The sequence below is a fragment of the Eptatretus burgeri genome, chromosome 11, assembly GCF_056783735.1.
Source record: "Eptatretus burgeri isolate ZD-2024b chromosome 11, Ebu_testis_v1, whole genome shotgun sequence".
In the NCBI taxonomy this organism is placed as follows: Eukaryota; Metazoa; Chordata; class Myxini; order Myxiniformes; family Myxinidae; genus Eptatretus; species Eptatretus burgeri.
In genome coordinates, this window is record NC_140971.1 from 85351561 (window position 1) to 85374052 (window position 22492).

At 42.6% G+C, this 22492-nt stretch overlaps 1 protein-coding gene across 1 annotated transcript in view; it reads right to left on the reverse strand.

Moving 5' to 3' along the window:
- LOC147017522 (uncharacterized) overlaps nt 1-22492 on the reverse strand; it is a 236010-nt gene that overhangs the window by 16049 nt on the left and 197469 nt on the right. The window contains exons 20-24 of the mRNA XM_085847979.1: nt 20272-20320; nt 19566-19646; nt 17150-17239; nt 11497-11586; nt 7201-7793 (exon numbers count right to left, since the gene is read on the reverse strand). Coding sequence (XP_085704105.1) covers nt 7201-7793; nt 11497-11586; nt 17150-17239; nt 19566-19646; nt 20272-20320 — 903 coding nt within the window. The remainder of the gene's footprint in view (nt 1-7200; nt 7794-11496; nt 11587-17149; nt 17240-19565; nt 19647-20271; nt 20321-22492) is intronic.

Sequence of the window (22492 nt, forward strand, 5' to 3'; positions counted from 1 at the left end):
GAGTGAAGAGGCTGCTGCTTGACAATCTGAGGGGTGACAGATGGTATGGCAGAGGGTGGAGGGTAGAGTCATCAGCAAAGAGGTAAAGAGGATTTTCTAGAGAGTCGGAAAGATCATTGATGAAAACCAGAAAAAGCACAGGGCCTAGAACACTGCCTAAAAGGGGATGATAGAACTCCATTAAGGCCAGACGTTGGCTGTGACAGGAGAGGAATTCTGCGAGCCATTAGTGGAGATGGCCTTAGATACCATAGGAAAAGAGTTTGGTGAGTAGGATAAGGTGCCAGACAGTGTCAAAAGCACGTGATATGGCTCTGATTTCATGTCTGGCATTGAGGATCTCCATCCATTGTTGGTAGAGCAGAAGCAGCATGTTCAGGGTCGAGTGATCTGGTCTGAAACCAAATTGATGATCGGAAATGAAGCCATTGGATAAGAGGAAGGATTTAATGTCTGAAGCAATGATGGATTCCATAACCTTGCTGATGATTAGGAGAAGGCTGATTGGTCTGTAGTTGCAGTGATCTGTTTTTGCACCTTTTTATGCAGATCAGTAATGTTTGCTGATTTCCGAGCAGATGGCAGATGATCTTGAGCAAATGAGTATGAATAGAACAGAGAGGGAGAGAGAGAGAGTAAGAGCAACAGAGCAGGTTTTTGGGACATGTAGACTGATGCTGTCTGCACCGGTTGCAGAATCTGAGTCAAGGTTTGACAGCAAAAAAGGACACAGTCCAGGAACAGATGGGTATGACTGGGTAAGGTGGGTACAGAAAACGATGGGTTTGGGACACAAGATATAGAAGCAAACATGGAGTTTAGGCATTCAGCCTTTTCACGTGCCGTGTCAGCTGTGCAGCCATTTGAGGGAAGGGAGGGGATAGGGGGGGAACATACACCAGAAACAGACTTATCTAGACGCCACCAGGATATGGAGGAGGGAGACAGGTTTGAGAGGTCAGACACACGCTATGGAACGCTTGAACCAAACACACGTTTTTGATGAAACTTGGCCACAAGCTTTATATCTAATGCCAAAGGAAGGTGTATTGACCGCATTAAAACCTCTTCACATTGAGGGGACCAACGAGGGGTTTTTGGTCCCCCAAAATAGGTATTTTCTCTCTTCTCTGAAGCATCATACATGATTTTGATGAAACTTGACCACAACTTGTGATGAACCAAAGTTTGCTCCCAGCATTAAAAAAAGGAGAATTAATAAATCAGGGTTTGTGGGGGGTTAAAGTGACTGTTGCTCCAGATCCAGGTGAGCTTGAGGATGGGCAGTCCTGTTTTTCCAATCATAAAAGCAAATATGACAAATTGAAGTATTGCAGGTGTCATCATTGTCAGCTATCCCTCGATGTGAGGATGATGTCTGCCAAGGTGTCAAATCATCGTTGAGACTTAAGATGAATGAATAATCTAATCTATACATCTCTTTCAAAGAGACGCAACTTCTGCTTTTTTTCAGAGATAGCCGATTATTCAGGGATCTCAATCCTCTGTCACCTGGGTATCAGACTTCCCAAAAAGACAACGTTTTCTCCATTAAAAAAAAATCATACCTAAATGATAAAAAAAAAGAAGTGGTGCCAGGCACAACAAATCCTGCCCATTTCAGGCATAAAGTTATTTTGTCCATCAAATTTAAATTTGATACATCCTTAACCTGAATGTTGATTATGAGGAATAGAATAAGGAATATTTCAGTCATAGTTTGAAGTCAATTAAACCATTTTTGACGAAGTTATGAGCGAAAAACTCTTTTGACTTTTTCATGACCTGACATTGACCTTTGACCGAATTGGACCCAAAAATTAATGAGGTCGTCCGAGGTTCATTACTTACCTGTGGATACAATTTGACAGTGTTTGAGCCAGCCGTTTTCCCGTAAAGTTGTATTTTCGTAACCATGTTTTAGTTTTAATGGAAAATTTGTAATTTTGACCGATGACCATGACCCCCAAAACTTCGGACCCTACCGATCTTCACAAATATGCATTTTGCACTATAGGAATGGGTAGGATTATAAGTGACAAATAGAATAAGGTTCAGTATAAGCAAAGTTTGAAGTAAATCAGATCATTTTTGACGAAGTTATGAGAGAAAACGATTTTGATCTTTTCTTGACCTTGACCCAATTGTACCCAAAAGTTAATGGGGTCATCCAAGGTTCATTGCCCACCTGTGGATTAAATTTGATAGTGTTTGCCAAAGCCGTTTTGCCGTAAAGTTGCTAACAGACAAACAAACTGGACGATTAGGCCAAAAAAAAAAATGTTGCATTGGCGTAACGGGTCACTGAAAAATAGGGTAGGTCGGTCGGGATCTTTTTTTTTTTTCTTTTTTTTTCCTAATAAATCCCAAAATTTTTGGATAATAAATCCAAAAATTTAGTAAATCCTAATAAATCCCTCCCAAAATCTCCCCCGGCTCGAGTACCACCCTTTTTGTCGGCGGGTTCTGTCCGAAACACTTCCGGGTTTTTGCGATCGCGATCGCAATCAACAAGATACTTGAAATTGATAGCAAAAAAACAAAAAAAAAAAAACGTAGGGTCGGCGGAATTTTTAGGGTCGGGCGGGTTACGCCAATGCAACATTTTTTTTTTTTTGGCCTTACAATATCCCGCTCCCTCCCTCCGGGGAGCGGGATAATAAATCATACCTCAATCATTTACACCCTCTCCTCTGAGTGGGGTCAAAAACCTGGTGTCTGACACTGTGAAAAGCAATGTTTGGGGATTTTGTTCGAGTTTGGGGTTTGAGGAGCAGATATCATAATGTGTGCCAATTCTCATACTCCTGTACTGCTTCCCCACCCCCCTTGAATGGGGGAGCATGTCGGTGGCAAGCATGTTTGACACAACTTAGCTATTTATCATTAAAGAATGTTGATTTAGGTGTCAGATCTGGTCCACAACAATTGTAAAACACATTCACTTCAGGTATACTCACATGTATGCCCCCCAACAGAACCCCACCCCAAAGGGGGGATGTTCTCATGATCCCCAGTCCAGCAACAGCTGTCAATAAAGCTTATGTGTGACACATGAAATAATATCTATTTTTCAAGAGAAATTCATTGGTGCATGTGTCAGTGACATGAAACATGACCTTCACAATGGTCAGCATGACTTTCGATATGCCAATTCCTAAAAATCAAACAAAGTATCAAAATTTAGTTATTAAAAAAATGGATGGTCCACGAAGACCTCGAATAGTCCTCGAACCAATCTACCACCGACTGATAAAATGCAACAAAATTTGATGAATGATCGATTCACATTTGTGCACACATGAACACTCATATTCCTCCATTGAATGTAAAACAAACGGAAGACCAAGAAGGAACCCGAAGAAGTAAAGAGCAAAGATGGAGTCATGAAGAGGAACCTGAAGATTTGGGTTTCAGCTGCTACTCCTCAACCCACAAACCCATCCAGGCACAGCCAAGTGAGCCTTACAAAAAAACTGCACAAATTCACTTCTCCTTGTACAGATAGATAACAAAAGAGAGAAACAGAAAGAAAAGGAGATGAAAGAGAAGAAAAAGCAATAATAAAAATGAAAAGAGAATTGTGAAAAAAAATTAGAAACAAGTGTGAAAGGAATAAAGAACAAAGATGTTTGGAAGAACCGGGATAGATAAATTTCAGCAGTTACTCCCCAGGCTGAAACGCAGCAACATCCACAAGCTACCAGAGGTCCATATGGGGAGAACCCACAACAGATCGCAGCTATTCTGGAAGAAGATGGAGCACCAAAGGTCGTTTATGGAGCTGCCAATTTTTGCCATTGGGTCATACATACTGCAAACCATTCATTCCAGGACAGTTTGGTGTTCACAGCCTAAGATGGAATGAAATAAGGGAAGAGCTATGGTCTGTTGTGGTCCAAGAGAGTGGCTGATGATTCATATTCAGGAAGGTTGTGTCCTTGCCTCTTTTGAAGGCCACTCAACATTCAACACTGAGGTAGATTCAGTCAGTAATAGCCAGTTGAGCAATGGCGATAACTAGGACATGTGTCACCAGTCCAGATAAGAAGAGATTGGCATGTCCCAGCAACGGCCATAAGATGCATGACAATACACGCATCGGCTTCCTCAGGATTGCAGGTATCGATCATGACGTCGCCAGGACAAACGTGAAGAACAGTGTCCTGTTAGATCACGAGAAGATGTTTGTCATCATGGTATCCAGCCTTACTTGCTTCCAGAGAGAGGTACTCAAATAGTTTTTCCTTATTACTTGAATTGGAGAGGAATCGTTTCCAGAGTTGAGGACCATGTGGGACTCGTGTGGCACCCAGAACATGTTTGCGAGTTCCTGATGTTGAGACACCTCTCTTTGATACTGTGCTAAAAATACTGATCCCAAACAATGTTGAGCTGATTGCAGCTATGCAGTTGAGATATCAAGTATGGATGAAACATTGTGGTAAACCAGAAAGAGCAATCAGAGATTGCAGACTCTTGGCAGAACTTTTGTGTGATGTTTGTGTAGTTTTGTGTGGTGTATTTTGTGTACTGGTGTGCTACGTGATTAATGAGACAAAATTAGAACTGCCACTTCATAACTGCTGACAATGATGACCGGGTACCAAGACGTCCCGCTTTGATACAACCCTGCTTTTATCGGACACCTCACCCTGACCAATGATGTTTTTCATTATTATTCAATTGAATTTAGAATGGGATTAAAATAAATTCAATTAAAATCAAATGGAAGACCAAATTCAATCACCTCGATCTGTTCAGCCACCTCAGAGATTATTGAAGGTTTATTTTCATTATTTTTGGAACAATACAGATGCCGAATCACGTGACCGATGACGGCATCAAATTTTTTTTGGAGGACTATTTTATCCAGAGAATACCCTCAAAAATTTTCATACTCATCAGATGTAGCGTTCTACATATGCAATTATGACATAACGATGGCACCTGTGACATTAGAAAAATCGTACTTATTCCCCATGAGGAGTACTTGCCATGTGCTAAGTTTAAATTTTTTTCTTCATGCGGTTTCAGAGATACAGAGGTCCAAGGTTTTTCCATTTTTTCAAAATGAGTGCCACACCACATGATCATGACATCATAATTATCATTAAAGCATTCGACATGAGTAGTCGCACCCATGGTGAAAATTTTGTCTCAATCCGATTCGCGTTTGTGGAGAAAAACACGAAAGTTCTGTGCAGACAAACAAACAAACGGACCCAAACACAATACCCTTGCCAAAAAGCAAGCTCAGATGAGCGAAGATCCTCGTCCTCTTAATGATGACATCATAAAAATGAATATGACGTCATTGTGATGTATCAGGTTTGCGATAAATTACTGTGCTAATGCCTGGCTTGATTCTCGGAGATAGCGGAGATATTTTGACGGCATAACTTTTTTTTCTAGGAGGAATTTTCAAAATCGGAGATGGTTTCTGTCTGCGCAGGGTATTTTTACATTCATATGCCAAGTTTCAAGATGTTTTGATGAAAACTGTAGGCTGTGAAACAACAAGCTCAAATGAGCTAAGATCCTCACCCTCCTAATGATGACATCATAAAAATGAATATGACGTCATTGTGATGCATCAAGTTTGCAATAAATTATCTGTGCTAATGCCCAGCTTGATTCCCGCAAACAAAATTCAAACAGCTTGCCTAGTTTCAGAAATAATGGTATAGGCGATTTTCATTAGCGGCGATATTGTAACGTCAACGTTTTTTCGAGGAAGAATTTCTAAAATCGGAGATGGTTACTGCCTGCGCGTGGGCTTTCTGCATATTCATGGCAAGTTTCATGAAGATTCGATGAAAACTCTGGGTTGTGAAACAAAAAATGTCAAATAGGAATGACGTCATAAAAATTGATGACGTCATAGTGATGTATCATATGTGCTGTAATTCATCTCTGCCAATGCCCTGTTCGATTGCCACAAACAGAATTCAAAAAGCTTGCCAAGTTTTCGGAGATAATTTTTTGGGCGATTTCCATTAGCGGAGATATTTTGACGTCACAACTTTTTTTCTAGGAGGAATTTTCAAAATTGGAGATTGTTACTGGCTGTGCAGGGTATTTTTACATATATATGCCAAGTTTCAGGAAGTTTCGATGAAAACTGTAGGCTGTGAAACAAAAAAGTCCACAAGAACAACAACGTGAGTAAGACTTAGAGATCCCCCATGAGGATCTAAAAAAGTCCACAAGAAGAAGATGAAGAACAATGCGAGTAAGATTTCGAGATCCTCCACGAGGATCGAAAAAGTCATTGAATGTGGTGCAAGTTGGCTCTGAAAGAGGGGATGTGGGGGTTCTCATGGGGCATATATGTGAGTATACCTGAAGTGAATGTGTTCTGCAATTGTGGACCAGATAGACTTTTATCTAATGCCAAAATCAACATTCTTCAAAGATAATTAACCGAGTTGTGTCAGACAGGTTTGCCACCCACGTACAAACTAAATCTGCTCCTCAGACCCCAAACTGATGGAAAATGCTCAAATATTGTTTGTCACAGTGTCAGACCCTTTTGGTTTTTTAACCTATCCTGTAGTTCAAACACCACGATATGGCGAGGGTAGTGAAAGCACACATCATGAGGTTGCTATAATAGCAGCTACACGATCAACACAATGCAAGCCTGGTATCGACTTTGTGGTTCGGGTTGCTGGCTTGGGATCTTAGGGTCCTGAGTTCGAGCCCCTTTGCAGCTGCTGAATTAACGCCAGGTGGGGTTGATTCAGCCTGTCATCCTTCCAAGGTTGGCAAAATAAGTACCAGCTTGCTGGGATGACTGAGCAATTCGAGTATTCTGTGTCTTAGTGGTCATCTGTCCAGGATTCTGCCCAATAGTCCAGGAGACTGCTGAGGCAGCATCAATGCTCTGCACAGAGTTTGGTCCCAATGGATGGATGGATCAACACAATAACATTTTCACAAGATAATGCTCAATTGTAATGTTTGAGTTTACTTTTAAACAGGAAATAGATTAGGTACAGTATTTTGATTTCTGTGAATGTATTATACTCATTCGGGTATTATCCAGAACACTACTCATTTTGAAAATCTGAACGATAAAGATCCGATTGTTGAATCGTGACTTCAAAGGAACAACAAAGGAAGAGCACCAAGAAAAAGCCGTCATTTACACCACAGATAATTCGTTTCTGGAAGCATTGTGGGGATAATATTTACCTTCTTTTTGGGAGACTTCATTCGTTCACACAGGACGTTAAATCCTTTCCCACACCACATTGTGTTGCTGCTGCCCTGGCGACCATTGCTGGCATAGCTTTGGCCACGATCAATGCCGGTATAGCTTTGGCCGTGATAATTGCTGGCATAACTTTGGCCGCTATCATTGCTGGCACAGCTTTGGCCGCGATCATTGCTGGCACAGCTTTGGCCGCGATAATTGCTGGCACAGCTTTGGCCGCGATCATTGCTGGCACAGCTTTGGCCGCGATCATTGCTGGCACAGCTTTGGCCGCGATCATTGCTGGCACAGCTTTGGCCGCGATCATTGCTAGCACAGCTTTGGCCGCGATAATTGCTGGCAAAGCTTTGGCCGTGATCATTGCTGGCAAAGCTTTGGCCGTGATCATTGCTGGCACAGCTTTGGGTGCTATTTGTTCTGGCACAGCAGTCGCAGTCTTCAATGCCGAAAATGCTGGTGTAGCAGCGATCATAACTCCAAGCATCGCTGTCGCTTTGCTCGTTGCAAGCATTGCTGCTTTGTTTCACATTGTAGCCATCTGCTTTAACGAACTCGCTCACATGGAGTTCCACTGGGGATGAAAAGAAACAAAGGTGTTTGACAAATTCACCAGCAGCCATTTTATATGTCACGTCAAGAAAGGAATATTTAAGCATTGCAAAATACACTGTACTCTGTATTGGAATCAAAAGACAGAAACACCTGAGGATATGATGGTGGCCAAGAGTTAAGGAGACAAAATGTTATTCAGTTGACATTTCTAATCCAGAAGAACGCAGCTGTAATTCTTCCCGACAGGACATTTTATGAGTCTCCCCTGTAGGACCTGTCATATAAGCTTACAGCTGTTGTTGGGTTTGTTTTTCCAATCAATGCCCTCAATTTTTAATGGTACCCTAGAGTTTCTAAGACCCCCAGGAGTAATAAACCACAATAGTGGGGGTTTTCCCCAGTTCTTCTTCTTCTTTCTGCAATTACAAATTTTCAAGCTTTAGTAATTTCCAAGCCACGTCCTGGAGCCTGTTGGAACTTTCAGAGTTAAATTTTGTTCCTATAATGTGAATCAAAAATATTTGGGTTGACATTTTATGAACCTTGATCTCCTGTTTAAGGTTGTGGTGTAATTCTTTACATTTTAACATTTATCACAACTCGACAAAGTTTGTCCGATCGGAACAAAACTGGCCGGCCTCTCCAGGTAGCCTAGAGCAAAGTGCATTTACGCTTAATTTGCATCATTCCCCTCGGGTTACGGGTCAAGATCAACTCGAGGTATGAAAGAAAACTTTTTTTTTGTCATCGCTCAATTTTGCTGATGCGGAATCTCAAAGACCACTTGGTCTTCCAAGATATTCTTGCATAATAATATTGTCCCTGCATTGAAGTTGTGCACCTGATGGTTGATTAGCGTTCTTGACTTACATTTTTCGAATTGTGACCTAATTATCAAAAAACACCTTTTTGATCACATTAATAATTTTGCTGCGATTTTCATGATGTGAACTTTTATGGATAAGACTACACAGTAGATGGGGACCCAGCTTCTTAATTTACACACTATCCATAAATGTTGAAGGTCAAGGTCATATGGCAGTCATATGGCCATCATTGGATTGTGGGCCAAGATTAAGTTGTGGGCGTTAGGAGGTAATCTACACACCTGGTCAGGTTTGTCCTGCCCAAGATGCCAGTCTGGATACTGTCGCACTCTTCTGTCTGAAGAATTAATTTGTCCCGCCCATTTCCAATGGTGTGCAAGAGTATTGTAAGGGATGTCAGCAGGATGGCCCAGACCCGAGAGGTATGTGCTCTCGCCTGGATTTGATTCACCAGCAAGACAGTCGAATCTCGACTGTCTTGCTGGTGTTTTGCATGCAGGGTGAAGCATCAATGTATGAGCTGCCCAATGGTAGGATGTTAAGTTTGGGGACATATTTGCCAGCACTGATAAAGACCCCACAGTAACCTTCGTGAAGAGTTGACAAGCTATCGCCAGCAACCTGCCAAAATTCCTGCACCAACCCACAGATAGCATCGCATTAGCAACATCGCCTTGGCCCTGCAAGAACTGATGCTGGGCTGCAGCCACACCAAGTCTTGTCGGTCAGTGAGCCAGCACGGAGATCAATTTCAATGTGCCCCCCCTCCCCCGACAGCCAGCCACAGTTCGAGAGCAAGAGAGAAGTCTTGTTTAACCATTACGTTTTCACATCTGATTTAAGGACATTGATTTTGTACCTTGAATGTGGATCATCTTCAAGTGAGACAATTAACCCTATGTTCAATAATGTGTCTTGTCTCTTCACCCTGTGTAAGTGTTTGCATGCTGTTGTCAAGGGTCAGAGTTTTCTCTTGACTCCTTATTTGTCTGTGTGTAACACTTGGAGGTTTGTCTGTGTGTGTTAGGATGAAGTAACACAAAAAGTTATAACAATGGTGCTGTGTGAGTGAGTGAGCACCAGTTGTCAGACTTGTTGTCCTACATCCAATCTGGTGAGGCTGCACATTAAATGCTCTTTCTTTGACTGTTGAGCGACTTTCCTGACTATGCAGTGACTCCCTAGATTTTTGTCACATCAGAGTTTAATCACACATCTCAAAGACTTCATTTCCATCTCAGTCCATTGGAGCGTTCTCTGCAGGGCGATTCATGATTGAGTGTGCCATCCTTCGGATGAACATTAAACATGGTTTGTTGACTCAGCATTACAGAGTATTGATGTGGGTGGGTTCTCTCAAAAAGTGTTGAGCAATTATTGTGGGATAGGGGGAGTGTATTTGCCTAAAAGCCGAGTGATGCTGTAGCCTGTTTTAACGAGATATTTTAAATTCCACAATTAAAATTTTTGAGCAACATTTCACGACGTCGAGTTTTTGAATTTGCAGTTAAAAAACTGAGTTGATTAAGGTTAAGCAAAAATTCGTAATGTTGAGTTTTGATGTCATGAATTAAATTTTTTTGTGTCAAAATGTTGAGGACACAAGGTTTAAAGTTTGCAATTCGAGAGATTGCTGTGGAGTGAAATTGTCTAAAAATGTGTTACGTGGCGTATCGATGGTTCACAATAAAGAAGAACGCTCTCTGATCGTGGATTTTCATTCACTTTTGTTTTGGATATGCCACTGTGAAACTGAGTAATGAAACGGTTCTCCATTTCTTCATGCCAAGCTCGTTGGATGATATCCACGGTTATACAAATGAGACAAATATGAGAAATTCTCACAATTGGCAATGGGTGTTCCAAGACTTTGGTTGAAAAGAAAATAAACCAATGTCACCCGTTGCCAAAAGGTGACCACGTGTGACTTTTTTAAGATCACACTGAGGTGAACAGAGCTGCTATCCACCAGGAGCGACTCCTTGAGGAATATCTGCCTACGAGAGATTCCGATGAGAATCGTTCTACAGAGTAACCATGAAAAATATGCTTTTTCCTCATAACATCACCAAATGACGTCATGTCTCAAGCTTGACATATTCAGAAAGCACTCATCGAGGTGTTCAATTTGAGGTACTACACGATATGGTTCCTAAAACTTGAAAATTTGACCGTGGGGTCAAATATGTTTGACCTCAGGCACTAACCATGAAGGTCAAGGCCAATCGCCACCAAAAATTAATCAGCTGAGCGCCAGACCATGAACAATATTCCCATGAAGTTTGAAGACGATCCGATCAAAATTACTCAAAAAATAAGGGTTTCGTCGACTCCGGTGATTTGCGACAAAGTGACCTTGACCTTTGACCTTCAAAATTTAGTGCACTGAAAGGGACCCCTATAGGCCTCTGATATGCAAAGTTACAAAAATTTCCAATGATAACTGTGCTCTGCAGAATTTTTTAGACGTGATTACAGACAAACAAACAAACAAACAAAAAAAAAAACATACAAGCTGACTAACATATCTTGCAAAAACTTCGTTTTGGCAAGATAAAAATAAAAAGAATAAAAAAAAAAACATACAAGCACACTAACATATCTTGCAAAAACTTCGTTTTGGCAAGATAAAAAGGCATCCAACAACAGAAACAAAATGAACAAAAGTAACAAGATTGTTCATCAAACAAACATTATGAGATGTTGCCCCCTTGTAGCTGACATCCATGAAAGCAGCTAAAAACACTAATTGTTGTTGGAGGCAGGATTTGAGTTGAGTAATTAATCAGTGATTAACAGTTTGATTCCACAAAAATTTGCAGAAAAGTAAAACTATTTTGGTATTTGTGGGGAAAAAAAACATGCGAAGCAACTTCTTCTATTTTCAACACAAACCTTCGACTGGATTTTCATCTTCGATGAAGACTTCCTCCACTGTCTCCACATTTATCTCTTCAGGAAGTTCTTCAACTTTCTCATCATCCTCTGCAAGAATAAAGGAAAATGAATACTTGTTTACATTGTTTGTGCAAAGTGCAACAGGCATCAAAATGAATCGTCACAAGAATGTTGATAAATGTTTTAAACTGAAAACAACAGTAAAAATCAGGTTGTGCATGGAGACTGAGAAGGTCAAAAAGCTTGACACACCCTTTCAACCTCTTCACTTAATTTTCTTCCTCACACACTATTCCACAAATCATACCACACCATCCCAATCTCCATACAGCAATTAGATGGTTCTGAAATGGTGTATAAAATTTGGAGGTTTTCATTTAAAGTTTTGCACCTTGAGAGAAGCTATGCGTGTGCGGGCGCACGCACGCATATTGCAGGAAAACAAGGTGGATATCCATTTGTGCCAATGATTACGAATGAAAAAGTGATCTCGTCCAACATGGTACAATTACAAAAAGAAAGCTGTTGATGTAATAAGTGCTTTGTTTTGAGACTTGGATAGGAAGAGTGCATGTCGAAAAAGGGAAAACAGTGGAAAGAATCTTTAATTGTTACGTTTGTGGCAAGGAGGTGAGGGGTGGATTTCCTTTTTAGAATTAAGGTGTACACCGCTGTTCATATTCACGTAGTTTGAGAACTTTTGCAAACATTGCATTTAGTGTTTGTGGTCAGGAATAAGTCGTCCTGATTATTTGTGTGCTGCTCGGATATGGAGATGTAATCTTTGGTGGCTATTTATGTTCAAGGTGTCACAGGTAAGTGGTCTGCTCTGAACACCTGATTGGGGGAGGGCGGTTCAGGATGAGGCCCAGATGGCATGACCAGGCTCTCTGGGAAAGGAAGAATCTCAGTCAGGAGGAGTCAGTCCATATAAGGACATCATATCATAATCCTCGTGAATTGTGGAAACTGGTCAGTTGTGCAAAGATGATGGCCGAGTGCAATTGGTGCAAAGCTGATGAGGAACTGCCACGGGTGGCAGGGGTAGGCCAAGATCATCAGACAAGCTTGGTCGCCATACCGAGAGCAGTGCTTGGTCGCCATACCTTGACCTGTTACCTGAGAGGTGACATTGAAGGTGCGACTGCTTGGTTTGGCTCTGTGCTTCCCACTTTGGACATCTGGACACTCTGCGCACAGTGACTGAAATATGACTCCTTTTGTTGGGTCCTACTCAAGGTTTGGCAAAATAATATCAGCAGTGTGCCACCTGACAAGTGCAGCCATGCGCCACTTGACGACGGGGTTAAGTTCTGAGAAATGTGTCGTTAACCGACGTCGTCGTTGTGCGAACATCATATTTTTATTTTTTTTTCGTTTTCGTTTTCGAACATCGTACTTACACAAACCTAGACTATATGGTGTAGTCTATTGCTCCTCGGATACAAACCTGTACAGCATGTTACTGTACTGAATACTGTCGGCAATTGTAACACACATCGAAGAGAGACGGAAGACATGTTAGTTTTACCTTTGTGCTGTTCATGACGGCCATGGGTGTTGTTAGCAGCAGCTTACAATCTCCTCTCGCATCGATGAAAGAAAGGTGAATAAATAGCGTTTGGATTTTATAAATACGTAATCATTGCATCGATGTTATAATTTACAAATGAAGAAACGAGCACCTGTCAATTATGATATATATTTTCGGAACAGTGCGATTGTTCTAACAACATAAAAAGCTTCACCAAAAACAAATTTGTGTTTTAATTTCGACTAACAACCACAATTTATTCGCAGAATTCTTGAATTCAAAGGTAATTTACTTGCTAGAAGGTAAACGTGGAAACATTAGTTCAGTTTGAAAGCCGATTTCCTTGAATCCTGATTTAGCACGACCCTGCTTTTTTCGCGATGAAATTTTATGGACCTCAACGATCGCATTAAAACGGGGCCACACTGTCGTTTATTATCATTATGAAGTATTATGTACTGTACAGTGTACATAATTGTAGGTGCTATTTTTATATGACTGGCAGTGCGACGTCGGCGACATCACTCGGCGATAGGAATTTTTCAGCTCCATTATAATGGAGCTGGCAGATCCGTCGTATATGCGATTATGGGACCACCGTCGTATATGCGATTATGGGACCACCGTCGTATATGTGATACGTAGTTGCCCGGAACGTCGTTATGCGGCGCATGACTGTACATCAGCCAATCTCCAATTTACTTTTTTTTTTTTCAACACATTGAACCACGTGACATAATCAGCCCTTAAAAAATATGAGCAACTTTTCTGACCAACACTCAAGAATTCCCCAAATTTGGAAATGAAGGCAAAATCATTTCCCTCCTGAAGTCAAAGGACCCACCAAAACAGACTACTGCAGACCTATCACATGATTTTGCACAACTTAAAAAGTTACCCAACACCTTCTAGTTACACTCTCAAACCCTCAGGTCCCACTCTCACACACCCAGCACAGATTCAGAACAAACTACTCCACGACCACTCTCCTCACAAACCTCACACAAAACACCTTTGATGGCTTCAACAATAGAACACCGCCAAAACACACGATGATCACGAAAATGGGCATCAACAATGATTTCGACACCATGCAAAAAACTTACTCACAAACAAAATACTCAACACAAACATAAACACATCACTAAATGCGGGCTTGCCAACTACCTATCATGCAAACAATCAAACGTAACTTTTAATGGCAAGTCATCATGCAAACAATACTTTCCTAACAGAGTTCCTCAAAGTGCAGTCCTCTCTCCCACATGCTTAAAACTTTTCATGCACAACTTTCCACACCCATCCAAGAACTTCTTCTTCTACTTCCTTCGGCTGCTCCCGTGAGGGGTCGCCACAGCGGATCATTCGTATGATCCGCATAGTGATTTGGCTTAGTTTTTATGCCGGATGCCCTTCCTGACGCAACCTTGGTCGCTTCTTACAACACAGGGATATGGTACACCTATTCTAACCGGGGCATACACCGGGCACAGTACACTGGTACTCACTTTGCCGACCTCGGAAGGATGACAGGCTGAGTCAACCTCCTGGTGTGTATTAATTCAAGCAGCCAACGGGGCTTGAACTCAGGACCTTTTGTATCCTAATCCGCTACCCAAACCACTAAGCCAACACCAGGCCAACACCAGACATCCAAGAACATACACCTCATAAACAGATGGCACAACCATTTTTTATATTTTTTTTTTGTATACCTCGGTCGAGGCTCGTATGAGAGCTAACACACAACTCACAGCAAGGAGGCATGAGACAAGAGGGGCGGGAGTGGAAGGGACAAAACAGTGGGGAACAGACACATTAGGTGAACTGTGGAAGGGAGAGGGATGGGGATGGGACGGGGAACATGGCGAAGAGAAGATGGACATTACAGGGACTTTCAGGAAGGAAAGCAGGGGAATTGAAGGAAGTGGGCTTGGGTGGATTATCGGGGGTAGAAAAGATCGAGGATTTGGATGGGGGAAGATAAGAGGTGGTGGTGAACAGCTGTTTTGAAAGCCTGGAGGGAAGAATGGGAAAGAATAGAGTGAGGAAGTTTATTCCAAAGGCGGGAAAAAAGAGGAATGAAAGAGTGAAGATGAGCAGTGATTCGTGATTTTGGTAGTTTTACCAGAAGGGTGTTGTTGGCGGACCTTGACCGCCCTGTGGAAATGTGGTGGGGACAAATCGCAGAGAGAGCAGGGGGGGGGCAAGGTTGGAGAGGAGTCGGCAGAAGACAGAAAGACAACCGACCAACCTGCGGTGATTGAGTGAGAGGCCCAAAGACTCAGCTTCATTGCGGGAGATGCCGATGATCTTAAATGCCCTGGTTTCGACAGCGTGAAGCCGAGAAAGGTGGGAGGCAGGAGCACCAGCCCAGAGGGGAGAGCAGTACTCCATCAGGCTACGGACAAAAGCTTTGTAAGTGGTCAGGAGCTCAAGAGGGCCGAGGAAGGACTTTGCACGACGGAGGATTCCCAGTCGGCGACTGGCTTTTGAGGCGAGGTTGGAAATGTGACTTTCCCAGGAAAGGTCATGGCAGATAGTGAGACCTAGAAGCTTGAAAGAAAAGACTTCTTCCAGAGGATTGTTGAGAAAGTGTATGGGGGGGTTTTCTAAACGGTCCTTTTGAAGAAACATAGTGAGAGTGTGAGATTTGTCTGGATTGAAAGACATGTTCCACGTGTTGGACCAGTTTGTGATTTTATCCAGATCTGCAATGAGCGAAGAAGCTGCTGCTTGCCGGTCTGAGGGATGACAGATGGTACGGCAGAGGGTGGAGTCGTCGGCAAAGAGAAATAGAGGATTTTCCAGAGAGTCCGAGAGATCATTGATGAAAACCAGAAAAAGAACAGGGCCCAGAACGCTACCTTGAGGAACTCCAGCCTGCACAGGAAGAGGGGATGAAAGAACTCCATTTAGGGCCACACGTTGACTGCGACAGGAGAGGAAGTCTGTGAGCCATGAGTGGAGATGGCCTTGAATACCATGGGAAGAGAGTTTGGTGAGTAGTGCAGGGTGCCAGACTGTGTCAAAAGCACGTGATATGTCCAGGGATATGGCTCGGATTTCCTGTCTGGCGTTGAGGACCTCCATCCATTGATGGGAGAGCAGAAGCAGCATATCCAGGGTATAGTGACCTTGTCTGAATCCAAATTGATGATTGGAAATCAAGCCATTGGAGAAGAGGAAGGATTTCATGTCGAAAGCGATGATGGATTCCATAACCTTGCTGATGATAGGGAGAAGGCTGATTGGTCTGTAGTTACAGGGATCTGTTTTTGCACCTTTTTTATGCAGGGCAGTGATGTTAGCAGATTTCCAAGCAGATGACCTTGGGCAAATGAGAGGGTGAATAGAACAGAGAGAGGGTCAGCAAGAGCAGAAGAGCAGGCTTTGAGGACACTTGGGCTGATGCCGTCTGGACCGGTTGCAGAATCTGAGTCGAGGTTTGACAGGAAGCTCTCCACTTTGTCAGGAGAAAAGGATACAGAGTCTAGGGACAGTTGGGTGCGACTGGGTAAAGTGGGTAGAGATAGTGATGGGTTTAGGACACAAGATTTAGCTGCAAACACCGAGTTTAGACATTCAGCTTTATCACGTGTGGAATCAGCAGTGCGGCTATTTGAGGTAAGGGAGGGGATGGAGGGGGAACATACACCAGAAACAGATTTAAGATTACTTTGACCCATAGCAACATAAACTGAGCCACAGCACTTCAACCCTTCCTCAACATCCTGCAAAACTGGCTCATCATCAAAAGACTAAAAGTCGCCCCCTCAAAATCAAGTCACTCTTTTAACAATTTATACCAAGGAGCACAGAGCTGCACCACACGTCACACTGAAAAACATCCCTTTCTCTCACACACGTAATTCTCAGATCACATTACAAACAATACACATACCCAAGCTTAACACACTTTCATGTCAGCCAACTTGTAGCTGATGTCCATGAAAGCAGTTGAGAACACTAATTGTTGTTGGAGGCAGGACTTGAGTAATTAATCAGTAATTAACAGTTTGATTCCACAAAAATTTGCAGAAAAGTGAAACTATTTTGGTATTTGTGGGGAAAAAAAAAATATGCCAAGCTTCTTCTTCTATTTTCAACACAAACCTTCGACTGGATTTTCATCTTCCACAAAGACTTCCTCCACTGTCTCCACATTTATCTCTGCAGGAAGTTCTTCAGCTTTCTCATCATCCTCTGCAACAATAAAGGAAAACAAATACTTGTTTACATTGTTTGTGCAAAGTGTAACAGGCATCAAAATGAATCGTCATGAGGATGTTGATAAATGTTGTAAACTGCAAGAAACAGTTAAAATCAGGTTGTGAATGGAGACCGAGAAGGTCAAAATGCTTGACACACCCTTTCGACCTCCACTTAATTTTCTTCCTCACACACCATCCCACCAATTCTACCACACCATCCCAATCTCCATACAACAATTGGATGGTTCTGAAATGGTGTATAAAATTGGGAGGTTATCATTTAAAGTTTTGCACCTTGAGAGAAGCTATGCGTGTGCGGGCGCACTGACGCACATTGCAGGAAAACAAGATGGATATCCATTTGTGCCAATGATTACGATTGAAAAAGTGATCTCGTCCAACATGGTACAGTTACAAAAAGAAAGCTGTTGATGTAATAAGTGCTTTGTTTTGAGACTTGGATAGGAAGAGTGCATGTCGAAAAAGGGAAAACAGTGGAAAGAAAATCTTTAACTGTTACGTTTGTGGCAAGGGGTTGAGGGGTGGATTTCGTTTTTAGAATTCAGGTGTACACCGCTGTTCATGTTGACGTAGTTTGAGAACTTTTGCAAACATTGAATTCAGTGTTTGTGGTCAGGAATAAGTCGTCCTGATTGTTTTTGTGCTGCTGGGAGATGGAGATGTAATCTTTAGTGGCTATTTATGTTCAAGGTGTCACAGGTAAGTGGTCTGCTCTGAACACCGGATTGTGGGAGGGCGGGTCAGGATGAGGCCCAGATGGCATGAGCAGGCTCTCAGGGAAAGGAAGAATCTCAGTCACGAGGAGTCAGTCCATATAAGGACATCATATCATAATCCTCGTGAATTGTGGAAACTGGTCAGCAGTGCAAATATGATGGCCGAGAGCAATTGGTGAAAGCTGATGAGGAACTGCCACGGCTGATAGCGGTAGGCCAAGAGCATCAGACAAGCTTGATCGCCATACCGAGAGCAGTGCTTGGTCGCCATACCTTGACCTGTTACCTGAGAGGTCACATTGAAGGTGCAAGTGCGTGGTTTGGCTCTCTGCGCTTCCCACTTTGGACATCTGGACACTCTACTCTGCACACAATGCCTGAAATATGACTCCCTTTGTTGGGTCAGACTCAAGGTTTGGCAAAATAATATCAGCAGTGTGCCACCTGACTAGTACATCAGCCAATCTCCAATTGACTTTTTTTTTTTTTAAACACATTGAACCACGTGACATAATCAGCCTTTAAAAAATATGAGCAACTTTTCTAACAAACACTCAATAATTCCCCAAATTGGAAACAAGGCAAAATCATTTCCCTCCTGAAGTCAAAGTACCCACCAAAACAGATTACTGCAGACCTATCACATGATTTTGCACAACCTAAAAGTTACCCAACACCTCCTTGCACTCTCAAACCCTCACGTCCCACTCTCGCACACCCAGCACAGATTCAGAACAAACTACTCTTCTCACAAATCTCACACAAAACACCTTTGATGGCTTCAACAAAAGAACACCGCCAAAACACACGATGATCACGAAAATAGGCATAAACAATGATTTAGCCACCATGCAAAACTTACTCACAAACAAAATACTCAAACCAAATGCGGGCTTGCCAACGACCTATCATGCAAACAATCAAACGTAACTTTTCATGGCAAGTCATCACACAAACAATACTTTCCTAACAGAGTCCCTCAAGGCTCAGTCCTCTCTCCCACATGCTTACAACTTTCATGCACAATTTTCCACAACCATCCAATAGCATACACCTCATAAACAGAAGGCACAACCATTACTTGGACCCATAGCAACATCAACTGAGCCACAGCACTTCAATCCTTCAACATCCTGCAACACTGGCTCACCATCAAAAGACTAAAAGTAGCCCCCTCAAAATCAAGTCACTCTTTGAACAAATGACACAAGGAGCACATAGCTGCACCACAAGTCACACTGAAAAACATCCCTTTCTCTCACACACACAAAACGCACGCACACAAAACACACACACACACACACACACACACACACACACACACACACACACACGTAATTCTCAGATCACATTACAAACAATACCCAAGCTTAACACACTTTCATGTCAGCCAACTTGTAGCTGATGTCCATGAAAGCAGCTGAAAACACTAATTGGTGTTGGAGGCAGGATTTGGGTCGAGTAATTAATCAGTGATCACCAGTTTTATTCCACAAAAAATTGCAGAAAAGTAAAAGTATTTTGGTATTTGTGGGAAAAAAGGTCAAGGCAAGCCTCGTCTTCTTTTTTTTCAACACAAACCTTTGACTGGCTTTTCATCTTCCACAAAGATTTCCTCCACAATGATCTCTGCAGGAAGTTGTGCAACTTTCTCATCATCTTCTGCAAGAATAAAAGAAAACAATTACTTGTTTACATTGTTTGTGCAAAGTGTAACAGGCATCAAAATGAATCGTCACAAGAATGTTGATAAATTGCAAACAACAGTTAAAATCAGGTTGTGCATGGAGACTGAGAAGGTCAAAAAGCTTGACACACCCTTTCAACCTCTTCACTTAATTTTCTTCCTCACACACCATCCCACCAATTCTACCACACCATGCCTATCTCCAAACAGCAATTAGATGGTTCTGAAATAGTGTATAAAATTGAGAGGTTTTCATCTAAAGTTTTGCACCTTAAGACACACACACACACACACACACACACACACACACACACACACACACACACACACACACACACACACACACACACACACACACACACACACACACACACACACACACACACTCTTCAAGCATTAAACCAATGTACATACCCAGGCTTAACACACTTACGGCACTCACAGACAATGACTGAGGACATCACAAAGAAACCACACACAGACCCCGAAACACATGAAGACAAAACCACAACGACACAACAAAGAGTTCCTTCAAAACATTCCCCCGCCGATCAACAACTCAAAACATCCATCCATACCCACTTCACCTTGGATGCTTACCTTTCTTGTATGAATAGTCTGCTTCTTTTAACATGGTTTCCAATGGATACTGTAGAACACACAATCCCAATTAGAATAATGATAATCATGTTATGTTGGTTAAATCAAAGCAATACATACACCTCTTATAACTAAAGATCCACTGCCGACCAGTGAAGAATATGAACACATTCTCGAGTAGTTTGTTTCATTATATTGCGAATGAAAGATTGGGAAAGTAAGGTGTGGATAACATATTGTGGTGGTGGAGATGATTGAGGTGGGATCGACCTGTGATAATCAAAAGCCCACACATCTTGCTTCTTTTTCGTTTTTTTGTGCACATGATTGAGGCTCTTGGAAGAGAAAGAGCAGAATGGAAGGGAAGAAAATGGAAAGGGGGAAGCACCAACAGGAGAGTAAAAGAAAGAGTGAGATCAAAGGGATGGGGAGACGGGGCCCCGGGGGGGGGGGACGGGGGGGGTGGATCACAACAACCTGGAAATAAGGAGTGCTTAGGAATGGGGTGATTTGAGGTAGAAGAGATCATGGGTCTGAGAGGGGATAACCTGACGTCGTGGAGAACAGATGTCTTGAAGCCTTGGAGGGAAGAATGGGACTGAACAGATTCTGGGAGTTGGTATTGGAGGCGAGAGAACAGGAAAAACTCGAAGGGCACTCGGTAGATCACATACCTAATCACGCAATGCCTGATCCACGAGAACATATCGGGCCCAATACATTTTTGAAATATCATGCTATATATAGTTTTTGGCCCTATCTCTCAGTGGTGAAGAATCACTTTTAAGATTAAATAATTCTCGTACCCAGATCCGGATCTGGACCTTCACCAAAATCAAATCAATTTGTCATGGTCACACACCCAACCTGTCCACCAAGTTTCAACCAAATCCGTCCACAACTTTTTGAGGTATTTTGCTATATATTAGTTTAGCCATGTCTCTTAATGGTGGAGAATCGCATAAAAAAACTTTCGGAGTCGGATCCGGATCTGGATCTTCACCAAAATCAAATCAGTTTATCCGAGTCACACACCAAACCTGCCCATCAAATTTCATCCGGATCCATACACAACTTTTTGAGATATACTGCACACAGACAGAAACAGACAGACACACAAAGAGACAGAGAGGGGTGAAAACATAACCTCCTTCACCTTCGGTGGTTGAGGTAAGAAGTGGAGGTGAGCAGTGAGCCTGGATTTTGGAAGTGTAAGAAGAAGAGGGTTACTGGCAAACCGGTTGCACCATGCAGGAACCTGGGAGGGACAGAGCCAAGAGAGGGCTGAGGGTGCAAGCCCAAAAGGCAGGTGGGTGTAATATAGAGGCCACCAAGCTCATGTGAGAGTAACAGGCCCAAACACTTGGCTTTGGGACCAGAATTCGCAATGATTTTGAGAGTCTTGCTTTCCACAGCATCAAGAAAGAAAAGGGTTGAAGTGAGGGCACCAGTCTGAAGGGGCGAGCTCCACGAAGCTGCGAATGAATGACTCAGAGGTTGTCAATAATTCATATTAGCCAAGGAACCACCCGACACAACAAAGGATATGTCCAGTCAGCTGGCTTTGGAGGCCATCGTGGAAATACTGGCAGCCCAAGAAAGATCATGAATGATGGTGAGGCACAAAAGTCGAGTGGCTGAACATCTTTCAATGGTTTGTTCAGGAAGATGATGCAAGTGTTTGCCATACGGTCCTTTTGGAGAGACAGTGTGAACGTGTGCGATATGTCGGGGTTGAAAGACATATTCCAAGTGTTAGACCAGCATTCTATCAAGTGTCCTATCAAGGTCTGGAGAGAGTGAAGAGGCTGCTGCCTGCCTGGCTGGCTCAAGGATGACAGATGATATGGCAGAGGGTCGGAATCACCAGCAAAGAGATCGCCAGGATTTTCCAGGAAATCAGAAAGATTACTGAAGAAGATGAGGACCAAGACTGGCCCAAAGACACTGCCTTGGAGCGCTCCATCTTTGACAAGAAGAGGAGAAGAGAGGATCCCATTCAGAACTACACACTGACTGGGGGAGTGGAGGAAGTCAGTGATCCACAAGAGGAGGTGGCCTTAGATGCCATAAACAGCAAGTCTGGAGATCAAGGTGGGGTGCAAGACTATCACATGCTCATGATCTGTCCAGAGAGATGACCCTGATCTTATGTCTGAGATTGAGGACTTCCATCCATTGTTGGGGGAATACAAGCAGTTTGTCTCGAGTAAAATGACCG